At 35.0% G+C, this 24446-nt stretch overlaps 1 protein-coding gene across 8 annotated transcripts in view; it reads left to right on the top strand.

Moving 5' to 3' along the window:
• The window catches only part of TBC1D32 (TBC1 domain family member 32), an 81410-nt gene that overhangs the window by 43026 nt on the left and 13938 nt on the right, over positions 1-24446 (top strand). For all 8 annotated transcript variants that reach the window (XR_004253103.1, XR_004253104.1, XM_032184932.1 and 5 more), the window contains 5 exons: positions 1447-1569; positions 3289-3397; positions 4191-4284; positions 14328-14453; positions 20270-20353. Coding sequence is in view for 6 of the 8 variants with exons in the window: in XM_032184932.1 (XP_032040823.1) it covers positions 1447-1569; positions 3289-3397; positions 4191-4284; positions 14328-14453; positions 20270-20353 (536 nt within the window). In the remaining 2 variants the exon portion in view is untranslated. The remainder of the gene's footprint in view (positions 1-1446; positions 1570-3288; positions 3398-4190; positions 4285-14327; positions 14454-20269; positions 20354-24446) is intronic.

Raw genomic sequence — 24446 nt, 5'->3', positions numbered from 1 at the left:
TTTTCTGCTCTGCCCTGTGTACCAAGGATGTTCTAAGCATTCTTAGCCATCAGTATTCTCCTGGTTGTTTTTGACTGCTGGAAACATCAAACAGGTTCTTTACCATTTAAAGTCATCGTACTTAATGGGAGAAATGGTCCGTCTTCGTAATGGCTCCAGTGCTCTTTTTGTGGATTTTTCTCCTATATTGCAATAAAAAAACATAGTTGAACTATCATTTCTTCTTTTGTGATTTGGAGAAGTACTGAGAATGAATCAATGTCAGGAACTAGTTAATGTAAAATAAATAGAACATGCAGAAATTTGAAATGTGAGCAGTTTAAAGTAATACTAAAAAAGCAGCAACAACAAAAAAGACATACTTTCATCATGTCTATTTACTCTTTGGTCACAACTGTTTGAACTTTCAGGCGTTAAATTACTTATGGATGGCCCATGATTTTTTGCTATTGTCAGTAGAAGCATATTGGGAACTACATGGAAAAAATGAGCACTGACTAACAGATGAAAAATTTCAAATATGTATTCTCTAGTTCATACCAAGTCTTACGTGAATGCAAAATATAATTCTGATCAGACTTAATTTATGATGAGTTTTATGATTGTGATAGAACAATATAAGAGTAACAACAAGAATGTTTAGTTGTATCATTTTCCATGAACAGTAAACCTTCAATGCAATTTGTTTCTGTGTTATAGTGAACAGATTAGTTTAAAAAAAATAAAATAATAATAATAAAAAAAAACCTTGGACTTGACCTGGCTCAGATTTATATGAAATATGTTGGATTAGTTTCACTGTTAATTTACTCTGAAGTTACAAAACAAAATTGTGTGTAATGTGCTGTCATGCTGTTGTGATTATTGACTTAATTTACCATTTTCTTGCTTTTCTGAAATAAAAAAGTAGATTTGTTGGTTCTGTTGCATGTTAAATCTTTTATTGCCTTTGAGCTGTGTTAAATTTGATAGTACAGAACCGTTTAAGAGCCTTTTTTCTAAAGGAAAGATGTGTTTTTATCTTGTCTCTCCCTGACACCTGCATTGCCCATGGTAACCCGATCTTGAGTTACCTTACCTATTATATAATTTCTTCACATGTCCCATGGAATGTCTTATTAAGTCTGTGTCACTTCTGTGTTCTGTGATAGAAATTCAAAACCAGACTGAACTGACCAGTGATTATTTTCTATGGTTGTTCAGTGTACATGTAAAATCTATTGGGAACCCGTTCCCTGTTTGGTCAAGTCTGTGACACTTGAGTGGCTAAAGAGGATACAGAACCGTTCCTGACCCAATTCTGTCTGGGTATTTTTCTGATACTGAAAGTCTTCCCCCCCTTCCTCCCTCACCCCATTTTGAGATCTCATAAACATGTTCACCTTTGTTTTATTGTGCATTACTGGAATTCTGACTGATGCGCTATCACTTCAATGTGTCCTGCAGGTTGTTAAATGTGCTTTGCTGTGAGCTTAATACCCTTTTGTTCTTGGAGACTCGCTATAAAGTATCACAAGTTTTACTAACTGCTCAGGAAGAAAATGTCACAGAAACTTCTGAAGGACCAGGGTAAGAATTGGCCTATGTAAATGTTATTTTAATTGTCAGACTTTTTTCCTGAGTATATATGAGTTCCTTCGTGGCTTTGAACATAGAGATGCTCTCACTGTAGTTAGCATCTAATGTATATGTTTATTTACGAGCATGTTTATCATCAATCTTAAATTGTCAGAAGATACTTCATTCTTTTTCCTACTTCCAACTCAAAAGTGTAAAAGTGAAAGGCAAGTATTTTTCTCCTTTTCATTTGCATAAATCTTAAGTTATTTATTTTTTGTTTTTTTTTTAAAAAGGGAGTGCAAAATTTGTTGGTGCAATTGTGCCTTTTCAAATTACTTGATGTTACTCTTCTATGTATATAATATAAAATAAGGGTATGTATGTATTAAAGGCATATTAAAGGCATCACCAGTACTTTGAATTTTTTTTTTATTTGTACCTTAGTCAGCTCTCCAGCTTCTGTGAGATCCTATTGCTGACTTTTAAGTAAAATTGCACAATTTATCTTTTAAAAAATGAAAGTGTATTTTGGGGATTGAAGTGGATGTTCGTTTAGTCCCAACCACTTTGTCCTTTCTCTCAACATGTTTAATGTTAAAAACTTAACTCTTTCTGTTTGCTGTATGGGACCAGTACAGAGCTTGAATCAAACAGTATGGGCTAAAATCTCAGCAGATAAACATTATTGTTATATACTATTTGAACAGGAGACCTATTGTTTCCTTAAACAATAGATACTGTATTCTAAAAAACTCGGTATATAAAAATTGATTTTTAGTTCCTTTAAAAAAAAAATTTGTACCCTGAGGTACAAATTGATTTAAGACAGCAAGTTAGGTGTGTGTTAAGTTCTGAATAACTGCTTATTTGGGAAAGCAGAAATTGCTGATAGGCCAAAAAAGGTAACAGATTTTGATGCTGTTAACTGTTTCTGCCCTAGTTACTGAGCAAGTGGGTATAACAAAGCCTGAAGTTTTAGAATCATAGAATATCCCAAGATGGAACGGACCCATGAGGATTGTTGAGTTCAACTCCTGGGTCCCCAAAGGACCGCCCAAAAAATTAGACCATTTGTTTGAAAGCACTGTACAAATGCTTCTTGAACTCCGGTAGGCTCAGTGCCCATGACCAAGCTCCCTGGGGGGCTTGATTCAGTACCCAACCATCCTCCCAGTGAAGAACCTTGTCCTGATATCCAGCCTTAACTGCCCCTGTCCCAGCTCCATGCCATTCCCTCGGGTCCTGTCGCTGTCCCCAGAGAGCAGAGCTCAGCGCCTGCCCCTCTGCTCCCCTCGTGAGGGAGCTGCAGGCCGCCATGAGGCCTCCCCTCAGCCTGCTCTGCTCTGGGCTGAACAAACCAAGGGGCCTCAGCCGCTCCTCACATGTCTTGCCCTCCAGACCCTGTACCATCTTCATAGGCCTCCTTTGGACACTAGACCCTTCACCAGCTTTGGAACCCTCCTTTCTACTCTTTTGTTTCCCCTAATTGCTTAGATGTTTCCAGCCAGTATTAGGTAGAGGAGTACAAAATTAGAGTAATACTTGCAGACATCTCAAAACACTTCATGTTTCTGTTTATTTCTTTATGCCTATTTATTGCCCAAGTCATGTTTTAACTCTGCGCTGAAGTTATTCTTGCTCAACACAGTTTTCTGAATTAAACAGTCATTGGTAAATCAAAGTAATAGTGATTTTTAAATTTTTTTTGTGTGTTGTTTTGTTTTCCAGAGATATTATAATTGATGGCCTATCAGTTGAGAGAAACCATGTTCTTGTTAGAGTATATCTTATTGGAGGACCACAGGAAAGGATTTTGCCTCAGAGAGTACTAGATAAGGTTAGAATTTAAAATTTATTAATTTCTGTTTCTTTACCTCTTATCCTCATTAATTGAACATTTTGTTGATATTTTAGGACATGAAAAATTATTTAACATTATAAAATAGCAGTCCACCTTTAGCTTTATAAAGGGCTAACACTGACACTGAAACAAATACTTTTTTTTTAATGGATGCACTGTTGGCATGTGCCTAGGACACTCCACAATCAGATGAAGTTTTTGTATTGATGCATTTTAGTAATACTTTTCTCACTATAAAATGAATGCAATTTGTCCATTTTTTACTTCTATATTTCTGTTTTTTCTTTATTACATTTTCATTTGTTATATCATGTTTTTTCCATGCTTGAGTTTTCATTTGTGGTACTTAATACTTGGAGCTTTCATCAATGTTCTAACAGTACAGTGTTCGTTAAACAGTTCCTTTAAATGTTCTACTTCTTATGAAGTAACTCTTACAAAAATGGAACACAAATTACTGTCAGCACAGGAAAGACAGCTAGATCAATGCATAAAATTGGAATTACAAGGTTTTTTTTTTTTTTTTTTTTTAAAAAAAAAAACCTTCCAATTTCCCTTTTGGTTGAAAAAAGAATTGTAACATCAAAACTGTCAATGGTACATACTGGAACAAGTTTTGGCTCAAAGTCTTTGTGGATTTTGTGTCCTTTAACTTTTATTTTAGTTATGAAGTATATCATCTTGAATTGTATATCAAGCCTATTTTCTTATATAATCAATAGTTCTGGGAACTTGACCTAATTTAATTTCTTTTTGGTCCTGTTTCTAGGGCAGTGATCCATATCCTTGGCCAATGTTTTCATCGTTCCCTTTGCCAAAGTGCTATCTTGCAGAAATTCCTAGGAAAACTGAATTCAGACAAGGTATGTACAAAGCGTTCAAATAGTGTAGATGTTGAACAAACATCTGTCATTTTATTTTTTTTATTTTTTTTTCCTTAGATTATGATCTCATAAATACCTAAGGATTTTTCATTGTTGGCTGCATTTGTAGCTAAGTAAGTTGGTTTGGTTTTCCATGTCTGGCTTTGTGCAACTGTCAATCTGCAAAGCTCTGTTTACTAATCTAATTCCAATGCAAACTTAAAGATTAACCTTTTGGCTTGTCTCAGGTGGGTGAGTCATGAGATATATTTATATCATCTCTCTAGTAACTGAAGCAAGACATTATGGTTAAGCTACATATCTTTTGTACACTATTTTCTTGATTCAGATCCCCGTGTTTACAAAACTTGTTGGTGTGTGAAATAGACAGTGTTTAGGATAGTTGGTTTCCACATTGAATATCAATTTGTCATGTGGGTAGACTAAAGAATCCTTTGAAGAACTATCTAGGCAAAGCAGTTTAGTTCATACGGAGAAAACATTTTAAGATTTTAATTTGCATAGACAATGCAAAAGAACCTGGTGAATGAGTTATAATAAGTAAATTGTCTTTTGTATTTGTTCATGTTCACTATATCCTTGAGATGTTCTTATTAAACTTACTTGTTTCTTCAGCCAATGTAGATTTTCAGAAGTGATAGAAGTTCTACATCAAATGAAGTTTAGATAATATTCTCTATATAGATATCAAGAAAAATAAAGCAGTTGACAAAATTTGTAAAGAACAGAATACTCTGATTCCTTTCTCTGATAAGAGAAAAGGCAGTGTAGTTATAAAAGAAGGGAATTTTATTTACTTTAGTAATACTGTTCAGGTTTCCCATGGTAATTTTCATAAGACACTAAATTTTTAGATCAAATCACTGTAAAATGGGTGCCCAGTTCTTTTAAAAATGTCTTCAAGAAGGCAGGTGGCCTTACTCTTCAATATTTGCTGTATCTCTCAGAACTTCTCTTGTCTTGTTCAGAGCAATTCTGTTGCTTGTCATTAACAAGTGGCCTAATGGAATGGGGTTGGTGTTTGTTGCTTTACAGGATGACAACCAGTTAGGAAAGCTTGGTTAAAACTTTTTGACTAACAGTAAATTTACTAGAATTAAGTTTCAAAGATATGCAAGTATGTTAGATAGAGGTATGGAAATATATTTTATTTCAAATGGCATTTTTATATTATAAAATACTGTATAACTCAAAAATGAACAGTGCATTTGGTTTTATAGTCAAACAAAACATTTAATGCTTTTTACTTGGGAAAAAAAAGACACTACTGAGTGTGTTCTGTTTCAATTCTAATTTTTTAAAATGAATTATTCTTCATCAAACTGTGAATCTCTGATTTGCTGGGCTGAAGCTTTCAGGATGTGTAAGTTCTTGTGGAAAAAAAGCATGAGAATGAATAGATCAAATATGAAAAGAATTAAATTCATAAATTACAGATTCCTGTAATTGGAAAAAAAGAAATCAAGAGCAAGATTAGAAAATGGGGTATATCTGGACTCAATTTTTCAATACTATAATATGACAGTGATATGAGGGTTCTTTCACAAGAGATAGGAACAAGTTATGATTAATATCTGTGGGTTATGTTTGTACAGGACAGAAGATAATTGCCAGTTGAATCCGGTGAGTCCTTGAGTGGAATGCCTCTAACATGGGTATAGCAGTCTAAGAAAAACAAGTACATTAGGGGGATTCTAGAGCAGAGCTACAAATCGTGCCTTTGAGATGTTATGTATGAATATAGAATGAAATCACAGTATCACATAATGTTTTGAGCGGGAAAGAAACACAAGTATCCTTGAGTTCAACTCCCTCCACACAGGACTACCTAAAAGTTAAACCATTGTCAAACACTTCTTGAACTCTAGTAGGCTCGGTGCCATGATCACTGCCCTGGGGAGCCTGTTGCAGTGCCTGACCACCCTCTCAATGATGAACCTTTTCCTAACATTCAGCATGAACCTCCCTTTACACAACTTCATGCTGTTTGCTTAGGCCCTAGTATTAAGGAATAATTGCAACTGGCTGATGTTGAAAAAGCAAAGGCAAGTCTCTCAGTATATAAAAAGCAATTTTAAGGAGGACAGTTAGCTCTTCCATGTCCCTGTGCAGAAAAAGTAGTTGGTTTATTTGGCAATGAAGATTTGTTACAAATTAACTTAAAACAATTTATTAGGATGCATCTAGAAGTCATGAAATCATCAGTGGAGATTTTAAAAGCAACCTCTTTGGAGTTGTATTTATTCAGCATTCATGTTGTATAGCTGTTACACAGCTTGCTAGAAAGTTTGAGACATTTTCGTTAGGCATTATTTCTTTTTCAGTGCAAATAGCTGGACAGGGCTCACACAGACTTCATCTGTATGGCAAGAGTTCTGCAGCCATTCAAAAAATTGTACATCATATGAGTGGGGATGTTTAAATGCTTGTTATATCCATCACTAAAGAACAAAGGCTAGTACAGTTCTTCTGTGATTCCCTGAAGTTGTTGGTGTTCAGATTTCGCGCTGTGATGTTATGTAACTTCTATGGTATCATTTCTGTCTTCTTCTTGGGGTGCTTATACTACATAAATAATTAAAACTACTAGATTCTTAGCACTGTTAAAGAATGTACAATTTCTTTGGCTGAAGTGGAAAAGGTTTTAACTGTAGGTTTTATTCTGACTGTCCTGACCTCTTTTTAACCTCCCCTATTCTTACCCAGGTGACATGGACACCTGAAGAGAAGTTTACCTTTCTTTTTTCCTTTCAAAATTGGTTCTTGTCTTATAATTGTGGTGTCAGCTGTAAAAAAAAAAAAAAAAAAAAAAAAGATGGAAGTTGCCTTTTTGAATGCAAGCTGAAATTAGATTGAATATTTTGGAACTAGTATGGCTGTTGCTTTCTGTAAAGATTATGTACTACTGAAGTCAGGGAACCGTAGAGCTTCATTTTCACACTCCCAGACCTGAAGTAGCTTATGAAAGTAGCAAATGTAATGGAAGTCATAGATAAAAGTTGAAGTAGAATATTGATGGGTGGTCATTGAAAAGAACTTACTCATGCTGTGTTTATGATGAAGAAAATCCAAGAAATAGTTTATTCTTCCATCTTTAAATTCTTTTGAAGTATACATGCAGCAGTGGTACCTTTCTGGTTGTGCATTTTGGGTGTGGACTGGCACCTGGATATTTTGCCTCACTGGATCAAAAATGAAGCAATCATAATTTATGCTGGTAAAATTACATTCCTCCATTTCATGATGATACTTTCAATGGGTAGACTCAACTTTTGGGGTGTTTGTGGAAGGTGTGGACTGTGTGTGTTTGAGGAAAATCTGTAGTGCTTCATTCTTTACAAATATCTGCCCTGGTTTAGCAGGTGTTAGTTAGGCACTTGCCTGAATGATGTACATAGCTGTAGGAAAGGATATATGGAAAAATCAACTTGACGAGTTGTGCTTTAATGTGCATTAATTGTTTCAGCCAGTATTTAAAGTTGCAAATCTGTTGGATAGCAGTGTATTAATGGCTCACCTCTGTCAAATACAATTTATAATGAAACTTCAAATTATTTCTACAGATCATTATTTAAGTGTGGAAATTAATTATGCCATTTCCACCTGTTTACACTGCTGCAAGATATCCTGTTGCTTTTCTTTTGTTATAGTTGTTCAATTACAATTTCAGTAATGTAATTTGAGGAAGAATTTTCAAGAGCTTTTCACAGTGATATAATTCTTTGTTATTCAGGTTACAACTCTTAAAAATAATGTTGTGTTTTGTTTTGTTTTGTTTTTGACTTGTAATATTAACTACACCGTGGGTTATTAAAAGTTAAACTTTTAAAATGATATTCCATGTAATATTCATTCTTCTATTAGCACAGATCTGTTGTCCTTTTCTTCTCGTAGCTCTGCCGTTGTGACAGTTGGTGATGAGTGTGACTGAAGAATTGTGTCCATAATTTTCCTACAATTACAGTCACTGCTTAGAATTTTCAATGTACATACACACCCCATCATACGTTTTGTCTCTGTGACTGTTAGAATTCAGAATCGCTACCAAAAGTCTTCTGTAATCATGTTCTCACAGACTTTTAATGTTTTATCTTATCCATTGTTCTGCCTTTACCTTATCCTCTAATGTGAATGGAACCCCCACCCCTGGTCCTCTGTCAGTGAACCAGCTGTGATAGCTTTCCTGTTACTTTCGTCACCTGCACTTTGTGATTTGTCCTCTATTTTATTTTTGGCAGTCTTCACATATGAGCTGCTTTTTTCCACTTGAAGAAATTCTACTCCATTAATGAAAGGTGAAAGAGTAAGCGTACAGGCAAATCTGAAATGAGCACAGATTTTCCTAAAATAAGGAATTCATAATAACCCTTGCAGGGATTTGTTTTCATGTGATAGTGCAATATGATATGGTCAGGTTATTCATTATCTCTTACTTCAGATTTTGAATAAGATACACATGGCTTTACGGATCTGAATTTCTTTGTAACAGAAAACCACTTTTGTTGTGAACATAATCAAATGAGAAGGGGGTTGTGGCATTTCTGATGTTTTGTAAAGCATTTATGAATTTTCCTCTGCTTTGCCTGCTTTAAACACAAGAATAATTTAAAGAATTATAAAGCAACATATTTCAGGGAGTTAAATCAGTTTAAAGTTGCAGGAAGCTATGGTGTGGTGATTTAAATCTCACACATGCAGCTGTAGTGAGTTGTAGTTAAAACCCAGAAGACAGCAAGCACCACACAGCTGTTCACTCACTACCACCACCAGTGGGATGGGAGAGAGAATCGGAAAAAGGAAAAAAAGGTAAATCTCGTGGGTTCAGGTAAAGACAGTTTAACAGGTCACCTAGAGACAGAATGACAGAAGAGGAAGGAAAAATATTAGTAATGATTAAAAAAATCATACAAAGCAAGTGATGCACAATGCAATTGCTCACCACCCACTGACTGATACCCAGCCAGTCCCCAAGCAGCAGCTGCCTGCCCTGGCCAACTCCCCTGGTTTTATTGTTGAGCACAGCACCACACGGTGTGGGACATCCCTTTGGGCAGCCTGGGCCAGCTGTTCTGGCCATGTCCCCTCCCAGCTCCTGGGGCACCCCCAGCCTCCTTGCTGGCTGGGCAGCACCAGGAGCAGGAGAAGCCTTGGTTCTGTACAAGCACTGCTCTGCAGCAACTGAAACATCCCCCTGTTATCAGCATTGTTCTCATCCTAAATCCAAAGCTCTTCACCATACCAACTGCTAGGAAGAACATTAGCTCTATCCCAGCCAAAACCTCATGAACTGGTACATGTGGTTATTCTTTTAATAAGGCTACATTGAAAAACTGGTGCTAGCACAAAGGAATGGAAGGGGTGGGAAAACAACCACATACAAGGAAAAGGGCGGGACTGCAGCATATGAATTAAATTGACATAAGCTTCACTTCAATCACCCTGTTAAGGTATGATTTTTTGTTATTTTTTGGCCTATTTAATAGGTCACTATCATTGGGAAAGGAAGGACTCACTTATTTCCTTCCTCACCTTTTCTTTCCTTTCTCTTGTTTATTTTCTTCCTCTGCCCTCCTTACTTTCTGTCTTTCCCATCTTTCAGCAGTTCTGGCATTTCTTACAGAATAAACCTATTCATGCCATTTATCTAGGATAACTAGTGAACCCATTTAGAAACATACCAGAAGAGAGGTAAAAGAAGATCAAGATTTGGCATCAGTATGTTTTTAGAACGCTTCTAGCAATAATGTGAAACTCCACCCTTAGTAACGTGCAGTAGGCTTCCTCCTTTGCTGAGGACTGTGTGGTGATACGACTTCCAGCTAGTCACTGCTGGGCAAGTTACAGTTACCTACTAACTCATGAAATTGGGATGGCGTTTATTTGGTATCATAAGTTTGTTGGAAGAAATTTTCATTCAAAAATAAAATTAAGATGCTCTTATACACAATGACATGTTGGAGGAGGTGCTAGTCCATGTTTAATGACAAACTTAGGAGAAGCAAATGCTTTAGCTGGAAGAAAAAGAGTTACCCGTTACAGACTGTAATGGGTATATTAAATACATGGTTATGTTAGTATCCTGGTTGCATGGATCTCAAGCTAGTTTCTCTGTCAGAAATGAAAAATAAGTGTTGACACGGCAGGGGTATTGAATACTTTACTGAGAGTATTTATTCTTGGGTTTTGTTACTTTTGCAGACCTTTAGTAGATACATACAAACATATCTATGTTTCTTATATTTGGTACATATTTGAAGTTGCGTAAGTTCCTTTTTCTGTTGTTGTTTTTAATTAGTAAGTATTACCTTCCCAGAGAAACCTTAAGGCAAATGCAGTAGTCTATGGTCTCTAGCAAAGTTTCAGAAAAGACTGTAGTACAGTAATCTTTATTTCCTTATTCTGTTGTTGGAGCATAAATTAGCATTGCAAAAGACCAATTTAAAAAGCATTTAAACAGTATAGTTTTAGACACATTGATGCTGCTAGCTATTAGCTTGCGTGCTTTTCAGCAGTCACAAAATAAAATAAAGATTTAATTTTGTATAACTTGCAGGAGAGGAAGAGTATGATAGAGACTATCTGCAAAGAAAAATAGGGGTCAAATCAAGAAGCCAGGAGGAAGCAGCAAAGATGGATGGGCCATGTTCTTGAAATGCTACTTTCTTGAAATTATTGGGGGATTTTTTTTAGTAGTTTTATTTCCTTCAGTGGTATCAAAATTTCACCCTGGTCTCTGTTTGGTAAGTTGACTTCTTAAATCCCAGCTTGTATTTTCTGATCCTCAGCTGCCAAACTGAATTACTACAGTCCTTAGGAAGTGAAAACCTGTTTAACTTGTAGAGCTATGTTGCTTTGCTGTTCTGTGATTTTCTTCAACTTTCACCTGTTATGGAAATGGCAGAGGAAGAGAGAAAAAGAACTAAGAATCCTGTTGATAATACTGTAAGAGTAAATCATTCTTTGCATTAAATTTTTGTACTCACATAAGCTGTTCTAAGCATCAGTGCCATGTTATTTGGAAAGATACTAACTGAGGATTTAGTTATTTGAGGATAACAAAGGAATTTAATGTTAATTAGTTTGGAAGAATTATTAATGATAATTAAGTTACTGTAATCAGCTTTTTTAAAAATACTATGTATTGTTTTAATAAATTCCAGTGACAGGGAGACAATTTGCTGATTATACATCATTAAGGTCATTAGACCAGCTTAAAATAAATTATATGCAGTATAGTAATTCTGTTGAAAATCCTTTAATCAGCTTAAAAGAATAAGATCATTTGAAAAATGTATTTTGATTGTAGAAACAATTAAGGTGTAGTGGAAAACTGAATACTGAAACACTATGAAGGTGTAAAATCACAGAATCATAGAGTCATTAAGGTTGTATAAGACCTCCAAGATCATCTGGTCCAACAGTCCCCCCCTCCCCTTCTCCTCCCCAATATCACCCACTAAACCACATCCGTAAGCACCAGGTGCAACCTTTCCTTAAACACCCCCATTGATGGTGACTCCACCATCGGCAACCCGTTCCAATGCCCAATCACTCTTTCTGTTGTTACTCTTTGAAATTACAGCAAGATTTGTAAATAGCCATAGAGTGGCTCAAATGCTTTTTGAATCTTTAATTAGAAGTCACCTTTCATGACAGAAGTCATTTCTGTAGTGATTGTTGTTGTTTTTTTTTTTTGTTTTATTTTACCCCAAACATAAAAACAGAGCAAAAGAAAGTTTGAAACATATGAAGAAACTCTGTCATCATAGTGGATGCTTAGTGGTAGTGCAGGCTATGATCTTTCATAACAATAGGAACTGCATGATCCCGCAGCAAAGGGAATGTGCACAGTTGAAGTGAACTCATGTGCATTTACCTTGCTGCAGGATACCAACATTTTTCTTCCCTCTAGTTGACCACAAAATATTTCATAGCACTCCCAGGTGCTCTGGGAACCAAGTAGCCTGAGGAGAGATGGTCTTACTGATTGTTTCCATTTTGTAGGGCCAGTATTTTATGCTAGAAAACTGGGTTTGATCAGTCTTATCTTACATATAATTACTTTATAAAATTAGTTTGCATTTTAACTTGAAATTTGTTCTGCCTTCAGGGGAAAAAAAAAAAAAAGAGTAGAAGAGCAAGTCTTTCACATTAATATTAGCATTTTTCTTTTTTAACAAATCTTGGATATGGGAAGAAAATATTTCCTCTTTGATTAACCAAAGCATATGTATGCATTCTTTTAATCAGTACTTTGTATGCATTATTCAGTGTGCAGTCTCATGTGTCAAGAGATGGATTGCTAGTATTCATTGTTCAATCTGAATTCCAAGATAGAAATTTTGGTTGCTGAAGATGTTTCATTTAAAGAAAAATATATTCAGACTTTAAGTACAGATACCGTATTGTTGAAAGCCAACTTAACATTTTCATGTATGATTACACAAGCTGGTTTTGCATTTGTCACTGTGGTTCTTCTGTTTTCAAACCTCTATTAGACTCAGCCAGTTGTGAAACTTACTGGCTCAGTCTGAGATTGTTCTAGAAAAATGACAGAGTATGTGTAATTTCCTCCAACTTAGTAGAAAATAGTAATAATAATAATAAAAAACCACAACACAAACTTTTTAGACAAGAGAAAAGAACATACATACTTACTGGTCTTTTGTCATTGCATCAATGGCAATATTAATATTGAAGATGTGTTCCTATTGTAAAGAAAGAGAGAATATGGCTTTAATAACAAGGTGAGAATAACAGTAAGGAGCAATCTTTGAAGTTCTATCTTTGCATTAAAAAGGATTCTTTCATAAAAATCCTTTTGTAAACTATTCCTTGAGTTTGTTTTATAAGCAGGCTGAACTTTTAATGAAAAATGTTATCTGATATTTTTGAGCCTCATATATAGCAGAATTATATACTGTACTTTAGTAGCGCTCAGGTAAAATTCAAGCATTCGGAATTCAGAAAATTCCTGAGTTATATTCTTGTATCCTGACAGCACCAATGAAGAATCTGTGGCCCTTGGCTGTGGAACATGCTGGGTTCACCTAGATTCTTCAGAGAACTGAGTGTGACATTCTAAATTTCTCTAAATGTTAAAATAAATAGGCAAGGTGGCTATTAGGGCGTGTTTCAGTGACAGCAAACATATACATTCAGTGTAGTCTTCTGCAAAGTTTTGTGTATTTGTGCTAAAGTTGGGAAACACTGAAGATAGGAGTTCTCATACCATTGACAATCCAGTATATTTTCACAAAATTTACTTGATAGGTATGCCTAGCAATCTGAAGGCATACACATATATGCCTTTATATCCACCCATAGCAGAAGCATCTGAAGGAAATCTGCTCACTGAAAGAAGTAGAAATTTTCTGAGGAACATTGTTACTTTGCAGTTTATCTAGCATGCTTCATTTTGTGTTCAACAAAATAATGCTGCCACCTCACAGTTTGTTTTTTTTTTATTAATCCGCGTATGTATGATAAAGGTTCTTTGTCCATTTTTTCTCTTTTAGCTTCTGTGATGAAATTTTAGGTTTTAGTTTAGGTTTAACTTCTATCTTTAAAATAAGTTTCCAGTTCTTATCATTTTGGGACAAATGAGGAATAAATATAGTGGAGTTATAAAATGTGCTTCAAGAACATCTTAAATGTTCAAAACCCTTCAATAATTAAAATGAATATTTCTGTTCTGTGTAAAGCAGAACATCATCAGCTTTAAGACTAGTTGTTTCTCCAGTTTAATTGTCATGGATAGGGGATATTTAGTTAGTCTTTTCTTTATTATGCGTGAGGTCTGCCAAAAATACCAGGCAATGATAATGCTCTTATATGTGTCTGACTTCCCTGATACTTGGTACGGTTTCGTGCTTCTGAATGCATCTACTTTGTCTCTGTGGTACTTTGTATCTAGTAGCTGCTTATTACTTACCATAGTTAAATTTTAAACAAGAAAGAAAAATGAACAAAAAGAACCCAAGGTTGTCATTAAAAAATAACACTAGTTTAATTTCTTCTAGATAAAGACCTTGACAAGCTGTTATCACTCCTAAAAAATCCAGATAAACAAAGTGGGTGGGCAGATATTTGTAGAAGACAGTTCTGCAAAGTCATGAAAGCCAGACCGGATATCATCAGTGGAACAAGTAAGTATGACTTACAGAGTTGAAAAAAGCAAGTAAACGTAAAGCCATTGGTAAGCAATGGTTCTTTAAAGTTTTATTGAGGATTATGTTATATTTTGAATGGCTTTCTTGATTTGCTAAAAGGAGATACGAACATTCCTCAGAATTTTACATGTATGTCTTCTGGTGCAGCAGGACTGAAAGTACAGAATTTCTTTTGGTCTTCTAAAAGAAAATAATATTTTCTTCTAAAAGAAAATAAAAAAATAGAGAAGCAGCTTCAACATTACACAGCTCTAAGCACAATAAGCTCAGACAGAAACATTCCAATCATTCCTTCTGTAAACGTTCCATAGATTTGTGCATGCTCAGGAAATAGCTGCTTATAGTGCAGTTTTGCGTGTCTCTGGGTTGCTCAGATCAGCTAGAGGACCACTGATACAGTCCTTAGTCAAGCTAAGTCTTTTTGGAATAGTCTTTGCAGTCTCCCTGAAGCATCTTTAGCACATCAGGGCTTTCTCTGTATTTGAACCTAGGCTTTAGCAGGAAGAGAAACAGGTAAATCAACTCTCCCCCAAAAAAGATTAGATTTACATGGAAAATTGCAGGGCTGTGTATCTAGGCTTAGTGTATTGAATGTTCAAATCGTTTGTGTGATAGCAAACTATTTTTTTGGCCTGTTTCAAAAAACCCGTCTCATCCCTCATCCATCGGGATTTGCAGAAGCTTTTTATTATGTTGTTGTTGCTGTTGTTGTTGGTTTTTAGCCCAAGAAATCTCACTTATCTTTTCCCAGTCGGTGTTGTATCAGCAGCTGACCTCTCTCCTGTCTGGGGGCAATCCAACATCCTTAGTCCACTCTTATCTTAGGAGACTTTAAACTCTACATAAGAGAAATTGAGGGTGTTGCAAAGATCATGTAATTATATAGTAACATTCTTTCATTTATAATGAGAGGTAATCCATCCCCAAATCCTAATCATTTTCGTCAAGCTTTATATCTATACGTGGATACGGATAGAGATAACAAGCTCAGCTACAATGACTTGCTCCTTGGGGGGCATTCAGTCATCATGGCATGATTCCCTCAGGAATCTGGACTTAGATCAGGAGTATTCTTTAGGATCTATCCATCTACTTCCAAAATGTTCTCTCTTAAAAAGTGAACAAACAAACAAAAAAAAAATGTGGGAAGGATATTTCTTTTTTGGAGCAATTTTTACCTTCAGGTAGTTATTATTTTGGTCTCAGCAACCATTGATTGGCTTCAAAGATACAAAAAACATAATCAGAAGCTCTTGAAATTGCATCTGAAATCATACTAGAAAACACAGGATTTTTCTTTATCTTTTACAATGAGTTGAATGTTTAATGACAATAGAGTCATTACAATCAACACAGTGTTTTGGAATTCATGAAAAGTCATTGTGATGTTCCTGTGCTACAGCCTTTAGCAATCACTGCAAAAAGTTGAAAGTAACATCAGATCTTACTCCATGGGATGGGCAATGAAAAAGATGAATATTTTCAGTAGGTATGACTATTTTTTTCTCTTCAGTATCAGAAGACAATAGACTTGGTTATTTTCAAAATAACCCAGTCAAGGGTTGAAAATGTAGCTTATATCAAGACACACTTGACAGCTATCTGAATCGCAGCAAAGAGAGTATTTCAGTTGTCAGCACTCTGCTGTAGAAGTTAAGATAATAGTTACAGACTTTCGTTTTTGATGAAAAGGGTCTTCTGGATTCAAAGACAATGAAATACTATGTTTCTACCATTATTAGAACATGTTGCTACTTTTGGAGGTTGAAAATTATTTAAATTTCAGCCTTCAGTTGGTGCTACTAAAGAAGACTTGACTAACTTCAGTCTGCAGAGTAATCTTCCATAGATTCTCTTTTTAAAGTGTGTGACAGAAAATTTTCTAAGCTATGATTTCAAAAAGACAAATCAGAGTAACTGCATTAGATTGCCCTTCTGAACTGATCTCCAGAGGAGCCTATAAGAAGAACCTAGATTCTCTAATTTGAGCTTAGTCTTTTAAAATATGGACCAAATCTACTGCCTCAAAGATCATGCAATCAGATCTTGATTCTGTCAGTGGTCTGCTCTCATTTTCTGTATGACCAATTGCAAAATACTGGATTTGCAGCAGAGGGCTTTGGAATAATACAAAAAAAAAAAAAAAAAAAAAAAAGATTTTTACCTTTTTTTGTCTTTACTTGATTTTTCAAGGGGGCTTGCTTCAGAATTAGAGTGAAACAGTAGGTATTCCATGTCACACAGGAAGAACAATAGTGGATCTAAACTTCTGCCCCCAAAACAGTTTGAAAACATCCAAAGGAATATACAGTAAGTGGTGTAAATGCATGTAAACATTCATGCTTGTGTGTAAAGATTACACCGTTTGATGAGTGTAGGATCTGATAGTCTTGTTTTTCTGTTGATAAAGAAGATACAAGTATATTGATAAAAGATATGCAACCATCATCTCTAATGGAGACACTGTCAGAATTTTTATTGCCTCGTTTTCTTATATTCAAACAAAATGCAAGTTGTGCTTTTGCCATTTCAATGTATAATAACTGAAGTCTCTCCGTTGTCTTGGGAATTCAGAAAAGTCCTCCTTCTTGTTGCCTTTAGGAATGGAGTTGCTGACTGCGTTTTTCATAGATTTATTGTCACGATCTATGGTTGATGGAGTTGAAAATTTCTGATGCTACTTATAAAAAAGTCAACTGTCCAAGGTTTTCATTCATGAATTTTTAACCTCTAACACAAGTCAAGAAGGACTACTGTTGACTCTTAAGAGAGTTCTTTTTCTTCTAAATTCCTTTGAAGTATCTGTCAGTTGGTATAGAATACGACCCCCTAATACTAGTTACATTAGAGGATCAAAAATTTTCTAATATGTGCTGTGATTTTTGACCTTTTTGGCTTAAACCCCTCAGAGAAGTAATTAAGTAACCTCTTCTGGTTGTTACCTAATAAAACAGTTGGAATCATAATTTTTTAAATCAGTGTTCTTACGCAGTTTAGAAGCAATTTGAATTACCTTCCTTTTGTACATTAATTCTTCAAGAAAAAATAACAAAACAAAACAAAACAAAACAAATGTCCTGTAGGAATACAACTGTTTTATGGCATACTGAAATAGTTTAGTAGATTTCAAAGTTCTTCCATTTATTTTGTATATGATTACACACTCCCAAGCTACAATTCTCTTTATTTCGGATGCGTGGATTCAATTTACATGAGGTAATTGTCAGTGTTTTAAAAACTTTGATATTTATACTGCCAAGCTACCATAATTTAAGAAAATTAACATTGTAAACAAATTGGTAGGCCTTGACACTAATTTTTGTATATGGACATAATCTCTGCGTGAGATGTGGGCTATTGTGACAACACTGACTGTGTTGTACAATGAACTTTTCTAAATTTCATTTGTCTCCTTTTCCAATTAAATGAAAAATCACTGAGCCAGTCTCCATCTTTACAAAGGTTCCCTGATTGTGTCTACATGGCAGCTAAATGATTTAGTATTATAAGACAAAAATTAAAATAACTACTTGTCATTTCACATGAACATTCTTGTGAAAGAGAAAATGTCCTGTGAAAACCCTCTATTTCCATATTAACCAAATTTGTTTTGATAAACTCTTCTGCATCTTTTCTCCTCTCAAACTTGATTAAAAGCTTTTCAAAGATCCTGATAGGCACTTAGATAAATACTTTCAAATGGTGGAAATCAATTTTGTGCTTGAGTTTCAAAAAATTGCTTAGCAGTTGTTGAGCTGTCACTTCTCATATTAACTCAAGCACTGAACTGGAATATTTAACTGTTAGGTCAAGCGTGTGGATGGCTTCCAACAAAAAGGGGAAGAAAAACACAGTGTTCTGACTTGACTTACATTGAATTATGAAATACTTTATTCCTCTTTGCTATTTTTTTTTCTTGCTTTACTTACACAAATATTTGTTACAATGTTTGTGGACCAAATTTCACTAAGCCTATTAGTGAAGATGTGAGATTGTTTATTCTTACAAAATAAATAAACCATCGCTCTTCTACAAAATATTTTTTTTTGCTAGCCCTATGTGGTTTCTTAAAGGTGTGACTCAAATAGTTCTTTTCATAAAAATGCATAACAATATAAATAATATGTGTAATATTTTTCATTTTGATTTGCTAATCCTTTGCAATGCAAATTTTTTTTTCTTTTTCTTTTTCTTTTTTTTTTACTGTTGGACCTGGTTACTATAACTGTAAACCTGTTTTTAGCTGTTGTAGTGAAACTTCTTTTTCACATATAGGGGAATACCCAAACTCAGCATTTAAAAAACTTCAAAACAAAACTGGATTAGTTCTAGATAAATTTCCATAAATGTTTTTATCCAGTTAATCATTAAAACAAACAAACAAACAAACAAAAACACACAATTTAATGTCAGTATATTAGCTTAAAAAATGGTTGTTAGCTTCCAAATGGTTGGAATAAGAGTTAGTTATTGTCTTTGAGATTCTTTTCTTCATTATTTTTCTGGCATAACAAGCATCAGACTGTGCATGGAGGTTCTGTCCTTCTCCTTCTCCTCATGCACTGCAAGCTTGCACTCCTTCTCTGTCAGTTTTCCTACCAACAGTTTTCTGCTTTTCTCCGTTGCCATCTCCACCACAGATTGTTATGCTTCGCTTGTGTTGCTATGACTGTACATACAGCTACATGCTAAAATATTTTATCGGAATTATTCAGCTTAAAAATGACAAGACCTGTGCATGCATGAAGTTTTATGGGGCTAGGTGCTGAAGCTTCAACACTGTTGAGTTGCATTTGAGGTGATGTCAAGGAAATTGTAAAGTGCAGACTTAAAACGGGAAATCCCAACTCTTTTTTACTCTGTAAGAATGCTCCCTTGCTTTGCATTACTGCAAAAAGTTATATCGCTATTCTTTAAAACCAGCTTATTATAACAATAGCATTTACTTATCAAAAATGTTCATCATTGCTATATCAAGTTCTTAATATGGCTAATCTCAATATCCTCCATGCAATATTTATAAAGACTTCCTTGTATCCTGTAGTTTACCTCTGTAGGGTGCTAGTGTGTTCAGTTGCAGGAGCCTCAAACTTGCAGAATTGAAGATCATTGAAAGTTGTCACTAACTTCCTGGCTAACATTCTGTTAAGGTGGGATATGTAATTTCTTATGTAGTGACAAGATTTCAGCATTGGGCTTCTCTGTGCAGTATGTGCAGACTCAAAATTCCACAGAAAGAACTGAATAACAACATTCCAGCCATCATATTACAGATTTTCCAAATGGAAATACTCTACTCACTTAACTTTCAGCGTATAGCTTTTATAGTTAAGTGTATAGATTTTATCTTTTGGGGTCATAGGTCATGTTGGAAACAGCCCTTAAAACTTTATTCACTTTTCTTGGCATTTTTTTGTTGTTGTTGTTGTTGTTTGTTTTTTTTTGGTCTACATAAACAGAAAAAAAAAAAAGATAAAATATTGTAATTTAATTATAGTTAATTGTAATTTTATATTGAAATAATGTAGCAAATTCTGAAGTAATACAAAGATAATAGGGAATTCTCTTTCAGTTTACACTGAATATATTCTAAATAAAGCTATTTAAAATCTAATTTAAGCTAGGAATGGTGGTAGGAATGCAAAAGCACTAAGTATGCTTTGAATTGTTCCCCCATAAAAACATGAATAAACATGCAGAAATTCAAATAGCTTTAGTTATCTTGTTAGGCAATACAGTTCCCCACTTTGTTCATTGCCTTTAACATTTAAATATTTTTATTCTTTTTGCAGTTTTGGCAGAATTAATTGAAAAGTTCGTGTCACGTCTTTCTGAAAGCCGATTGGATTGTTATTTCAGCATGGAAAGCTATAAAGGTCAGTTTCCTAATAATTTATTGCTGTGAAGCCTCTTCATATTCAAATTACCTTCCTTTTAAATATTTCTGTAGTGGTTTGGGGATTGGTGAAAATTTTCCTTAACAACTCAGAAATTCATTACTTAACTGATGTACCTCAGTTTGGAGCAAAAGATGATGTACTTGAGGAAGCAGTACAGACAATTATTAGTGATATTTTCACATTTCTAGTGTGCAGTGGAAAGGAGATGAAGAACAGGCAAGGGTGTCATTCAAAGTATTTGTTGACACCTATTTCAGGATGATTTGCAGACCTGGTGGCATAAATATTTAAACAAGCTTAAGCAATCTGGTGTACCTTTTGAAAACCCTTTATTATGTAATCAGCCCCTAAGTATGCCATTTATATCGCATTAGTAGAATTGTTATTGTTGGCAGAGCAATCTGAGTGTTAGTTTCATACAGATATCATGCTTACAGCCAGGAACAAAGGAGGAATGATAAAGTTAATTTATTCTGAATGTAAAGTAATATGTTTTATATTACTTTTTATATGTTTTATATGTTTTACTTTTATATGTTTACTTATAAAATCAGAAGATACAAAAGCATAGTTAATAACTACTGGAAAATGCAGTTTCATTCTTTAATATCTGTAAAGACTTCTTTCCTAGGTCGTAGTTTACTTATTTGGAGTTCTAGAGAACCAAGCCATCTTTGGGGAGGACCTATTATTTATACTTCTATTTTGTTCTCACATCCATAGGATGAAAATATAATGTCTTCAGACATGCCTTTGAAATTTCAAAGCATAAAACACCTTTAGTAATTTAGATCTCTTTCTTTTATGTAGTGGTGTTGCCATTTAGCCAAGTATCTTCTGAATACTTTAACAGAGCATTTTATTTGAAAATCTTTCTCTTTGCTTAAGGAAGAGAGTTGCTAAGTGCCAGTTCTGTCATTTTTTTATTCCTCCTTAAAAGATCAGTACTGAAAGATTCTTCTAAACCCTATTGTCCTGCATCAGTTTATTACTTACTTTTTGACTTCTCAAGAGGCATAATGAGCAACAAAAAATTTTTCATTGACTCATAAAACTTGCTATTGACTCATAAAACTTGCTATTTGCATAGATCTGTCTCAATTCAAATCATTATTTCAGCTACTCTGTTAAAAGTATAACATCTTCACAACTTAAAAGTTTTGACACCTAGACTTCCCAACTTCCCAACTTGCTCCTCTCTGTACATTTTTCTTTTTGGGTCAAAGTTTAAGGTATTGTACTATCTCCAATGATATTAAAGGCTCAGGTGCAATTTCTTGTCCTGCCATGGGGGCTGCCTATCTCTTGGTTCTTTAGAGGATAGTACAGCCTACAGACTATAAAAGTTCTTCCGGTTAGATGTTGTCTGTTTGATTTGATCTGAATAAGGCAAAAACTTAACTGAAAGAAGAACAGAGGAGGAACTGTGCAACTGTGCAGAGAAGGGCGACGAAGCTGGTGAGGGGCCTGGAGAACAAGTCCTACGAGGAGCGGCTGAGGGAGCTGGGCTTGTTCAGCCTGGAGAAGAGGAGGCTCAGGGGCGACCTTATCGCTCTCTATGGGTACCTCAAGGGAGGCTGTAGCGAGGTGGGGGTTGGCCTGTTCTCCCACGTGCCTGGTGACAGGATGAGGGGGAATGGGCTTAAGTTGAGCCAGGGGAGTTTTAGGTTAGATGTTAGGAAGAACTTCTTCACTGAAAGGGTTGTGAGGCATTGGAACAGGCTGCCCAGGGAAGTGGTGGAGTCACCATCCCTGGAAGTTTTCAAAAGACGTTTAGATGTAGAGCTTAGGGATATGGTTTAGTGGGGACTGCTAGCGTTAGGTCAGAGGTTGGACTCGATGATCTTGAGGTCTCTTCCAACCTAGAAATTCTGTGATTCTGTGATTCTGTAACTTCCAAGTGGATGTCTTGCCCAGCAATGCAGAGCATTCGTGCTGTTTCTTAATCACAACACTTAATCATTAAGTGTTCCCATCTAATGTGGAAAAACTCTAATGAAGGGACACATCTGTACCCTCTGCACTTAGAAGTGCAGAACCTTATTTTCAATCCACTCTTGTCCACCCATTGTTCAAAATGAGTATTTAAAACAAGTTCAGGAAGGTTGAACTTGAATCTTCTACTTCATTAACCTATGATTTCAACATGAACCATTGATCAGATGGAGCTGTCAACAATAACATACTGTTCATCTAAAATTTAACGCCAACTTTAAAGAAACCAAGATTGAAAATTGTATGACAATCACATACATGAAATTATACCTTGTGATTTTCTGTTCTTAAAAGATAGATACAGAGACAAAACAAATATAACAAATTAAAAGCTCTGGAAAATCTTGGGCTGGACAGGTTTTCAACAAACCAACCCATTTTTAAAAATTCTTTTTTAATATATTTTTCAGAAAACCAGTCCAGTCTGTATAATATTCCTTTCTGTATTTTTTGAATCACTTTTTCATGCATAATTATACAGGCAGTATTGGACATGAATTCTCTAAAGAAGTTTATGTATACAGTTCTCAAATAAAAGTTCAATGATGCATTGTGACCTCACTGCTTTAGCTGCAAAGAGAAAAAAAGTGAATCTCAGAATTCAGCAGTATGCAAAGTCCTCCTGCTTTTCTACAGGAAGATTTGTTGTATCTCCCAAATAATTTAAAATGACTAGTTTTATCAGATATCTCATTCTCTCTAAATTATACTCATTTGCTCTGATTATGACGAACTTATTCCTTCAGAACTACTAGATGATAAATTAAACCCTAAAGTGACCCAAATAAAATAACAGGAGTTTGAAGCTAGAGTAAATACATTTAAGATCAGAAATTAAAGATGACACTTTCACAGTAAAAAAAAAAATCAGGTTGGATGATGAACAATTTTCTTTTGCAAATTTTGATATTCCCTGTCTTAATAAATATAAGGTTAGAAATGGGATAGCGAGAGGCCTTCTGAAGGATTGTCAGTAGTCTGGAGATAAGACACTGATGTGAACTGGAGGCAAAGGGCAGGTATTCTCTTAATGTTTTACCCCCCGGTCAACAGTGCCATCATCACACACTCTTTTTGTGAAGAGTTCTCCAGTCCAGGAAAAAGTGTTGCTCAGTCAAACGGTGTGATTCATCAAAGGTTTATTTTATGTTTTACAGGAAGTCAGTTAATAACATTTCGTAACACATTTTTCAGACAGGTGTAGCAATGAGTATTTTCCAGTAAAACCAGCTAAGACCAATAAACTCATGCCGATTGTCAAGAAGGTGAAACAAAAATATGATTCCAAAATTGAATCTAGGATTATACAACACTCTGGTAGATTAAAAAAGCTTGACTGTATGAATCAGTTGTATAGCTAAATTTACACTCATTTCACTCTTTCTTACGCAATAAAATATACAGCGTGGCATTCCTATGAAGAAGGAATGTGCTGAGAGGCCACAACTCTGTATTACACTTCCAGTATTTGCACAGAAGGGAGAAATGGATGCATCTTCCTAGCTCAATATCTAAGTAAGCCAAAAATGCATTTTGCAATTGCATGTGTCCCCCATTCACTATCTTCAATAAATCAGGATTTGGGGAAACAATTTCTAACTAATGTTTAGTCTTAATGAAGAGAAGCCACAATTTTCATGAAACTGGATCCAGTATAGTGTATAGATATTCAGTGTTTATCATGTTCCTTGAAATGGGAAATAGATTATCTTAAAAAAATGACAGCTTTCTAAACCCGTAGGTAGTTGTAATTAGAATAACACAGTCATCCATCTGCTGTGGAATCCCTCAGGATTTCAGTCTATTATAATATCTGCAAATATGGAAAAATCAAATTAGTTTGGGTTGTTATCATTTTGAAGATAAGGGATAAGAAAAAATAACTGATAAACCACTATGCATTTGCAGTGCTTAATTATAAACAGTAATACAAATCTTACTTGAAGTGTACTTTTTGCTAGCAGCAATGATACTGCTGTGATGTGGATTCAGATGAGGAAAATAATATACAGTACGTATGTTAAATGTTAATGAACTCTGTCCACCCCCTTTCCCAAGATTAATACTTTACAGT

The sequence above is a fragment of the Aythya fuligula genome, chromosome 3 (assembly GCF_009819795.1).
Source record: "Aythya fuligula isolate bAytFul2 chromosome 3, bAytFul2.pri, whole genome shotgun sequence".
Taxonomy (NCBI): domain Eukaryota; kingdom Metazoa; phylum Chordata; class Aves; order Anseriformes; family Anatidae; genus Aythya; species Aythya fuligula.
The sequence above is the reverse complement of the archived record's forward strand: the minus strand, read 5'-3'. Positions and strand labels throughout refer to the sequence as shown.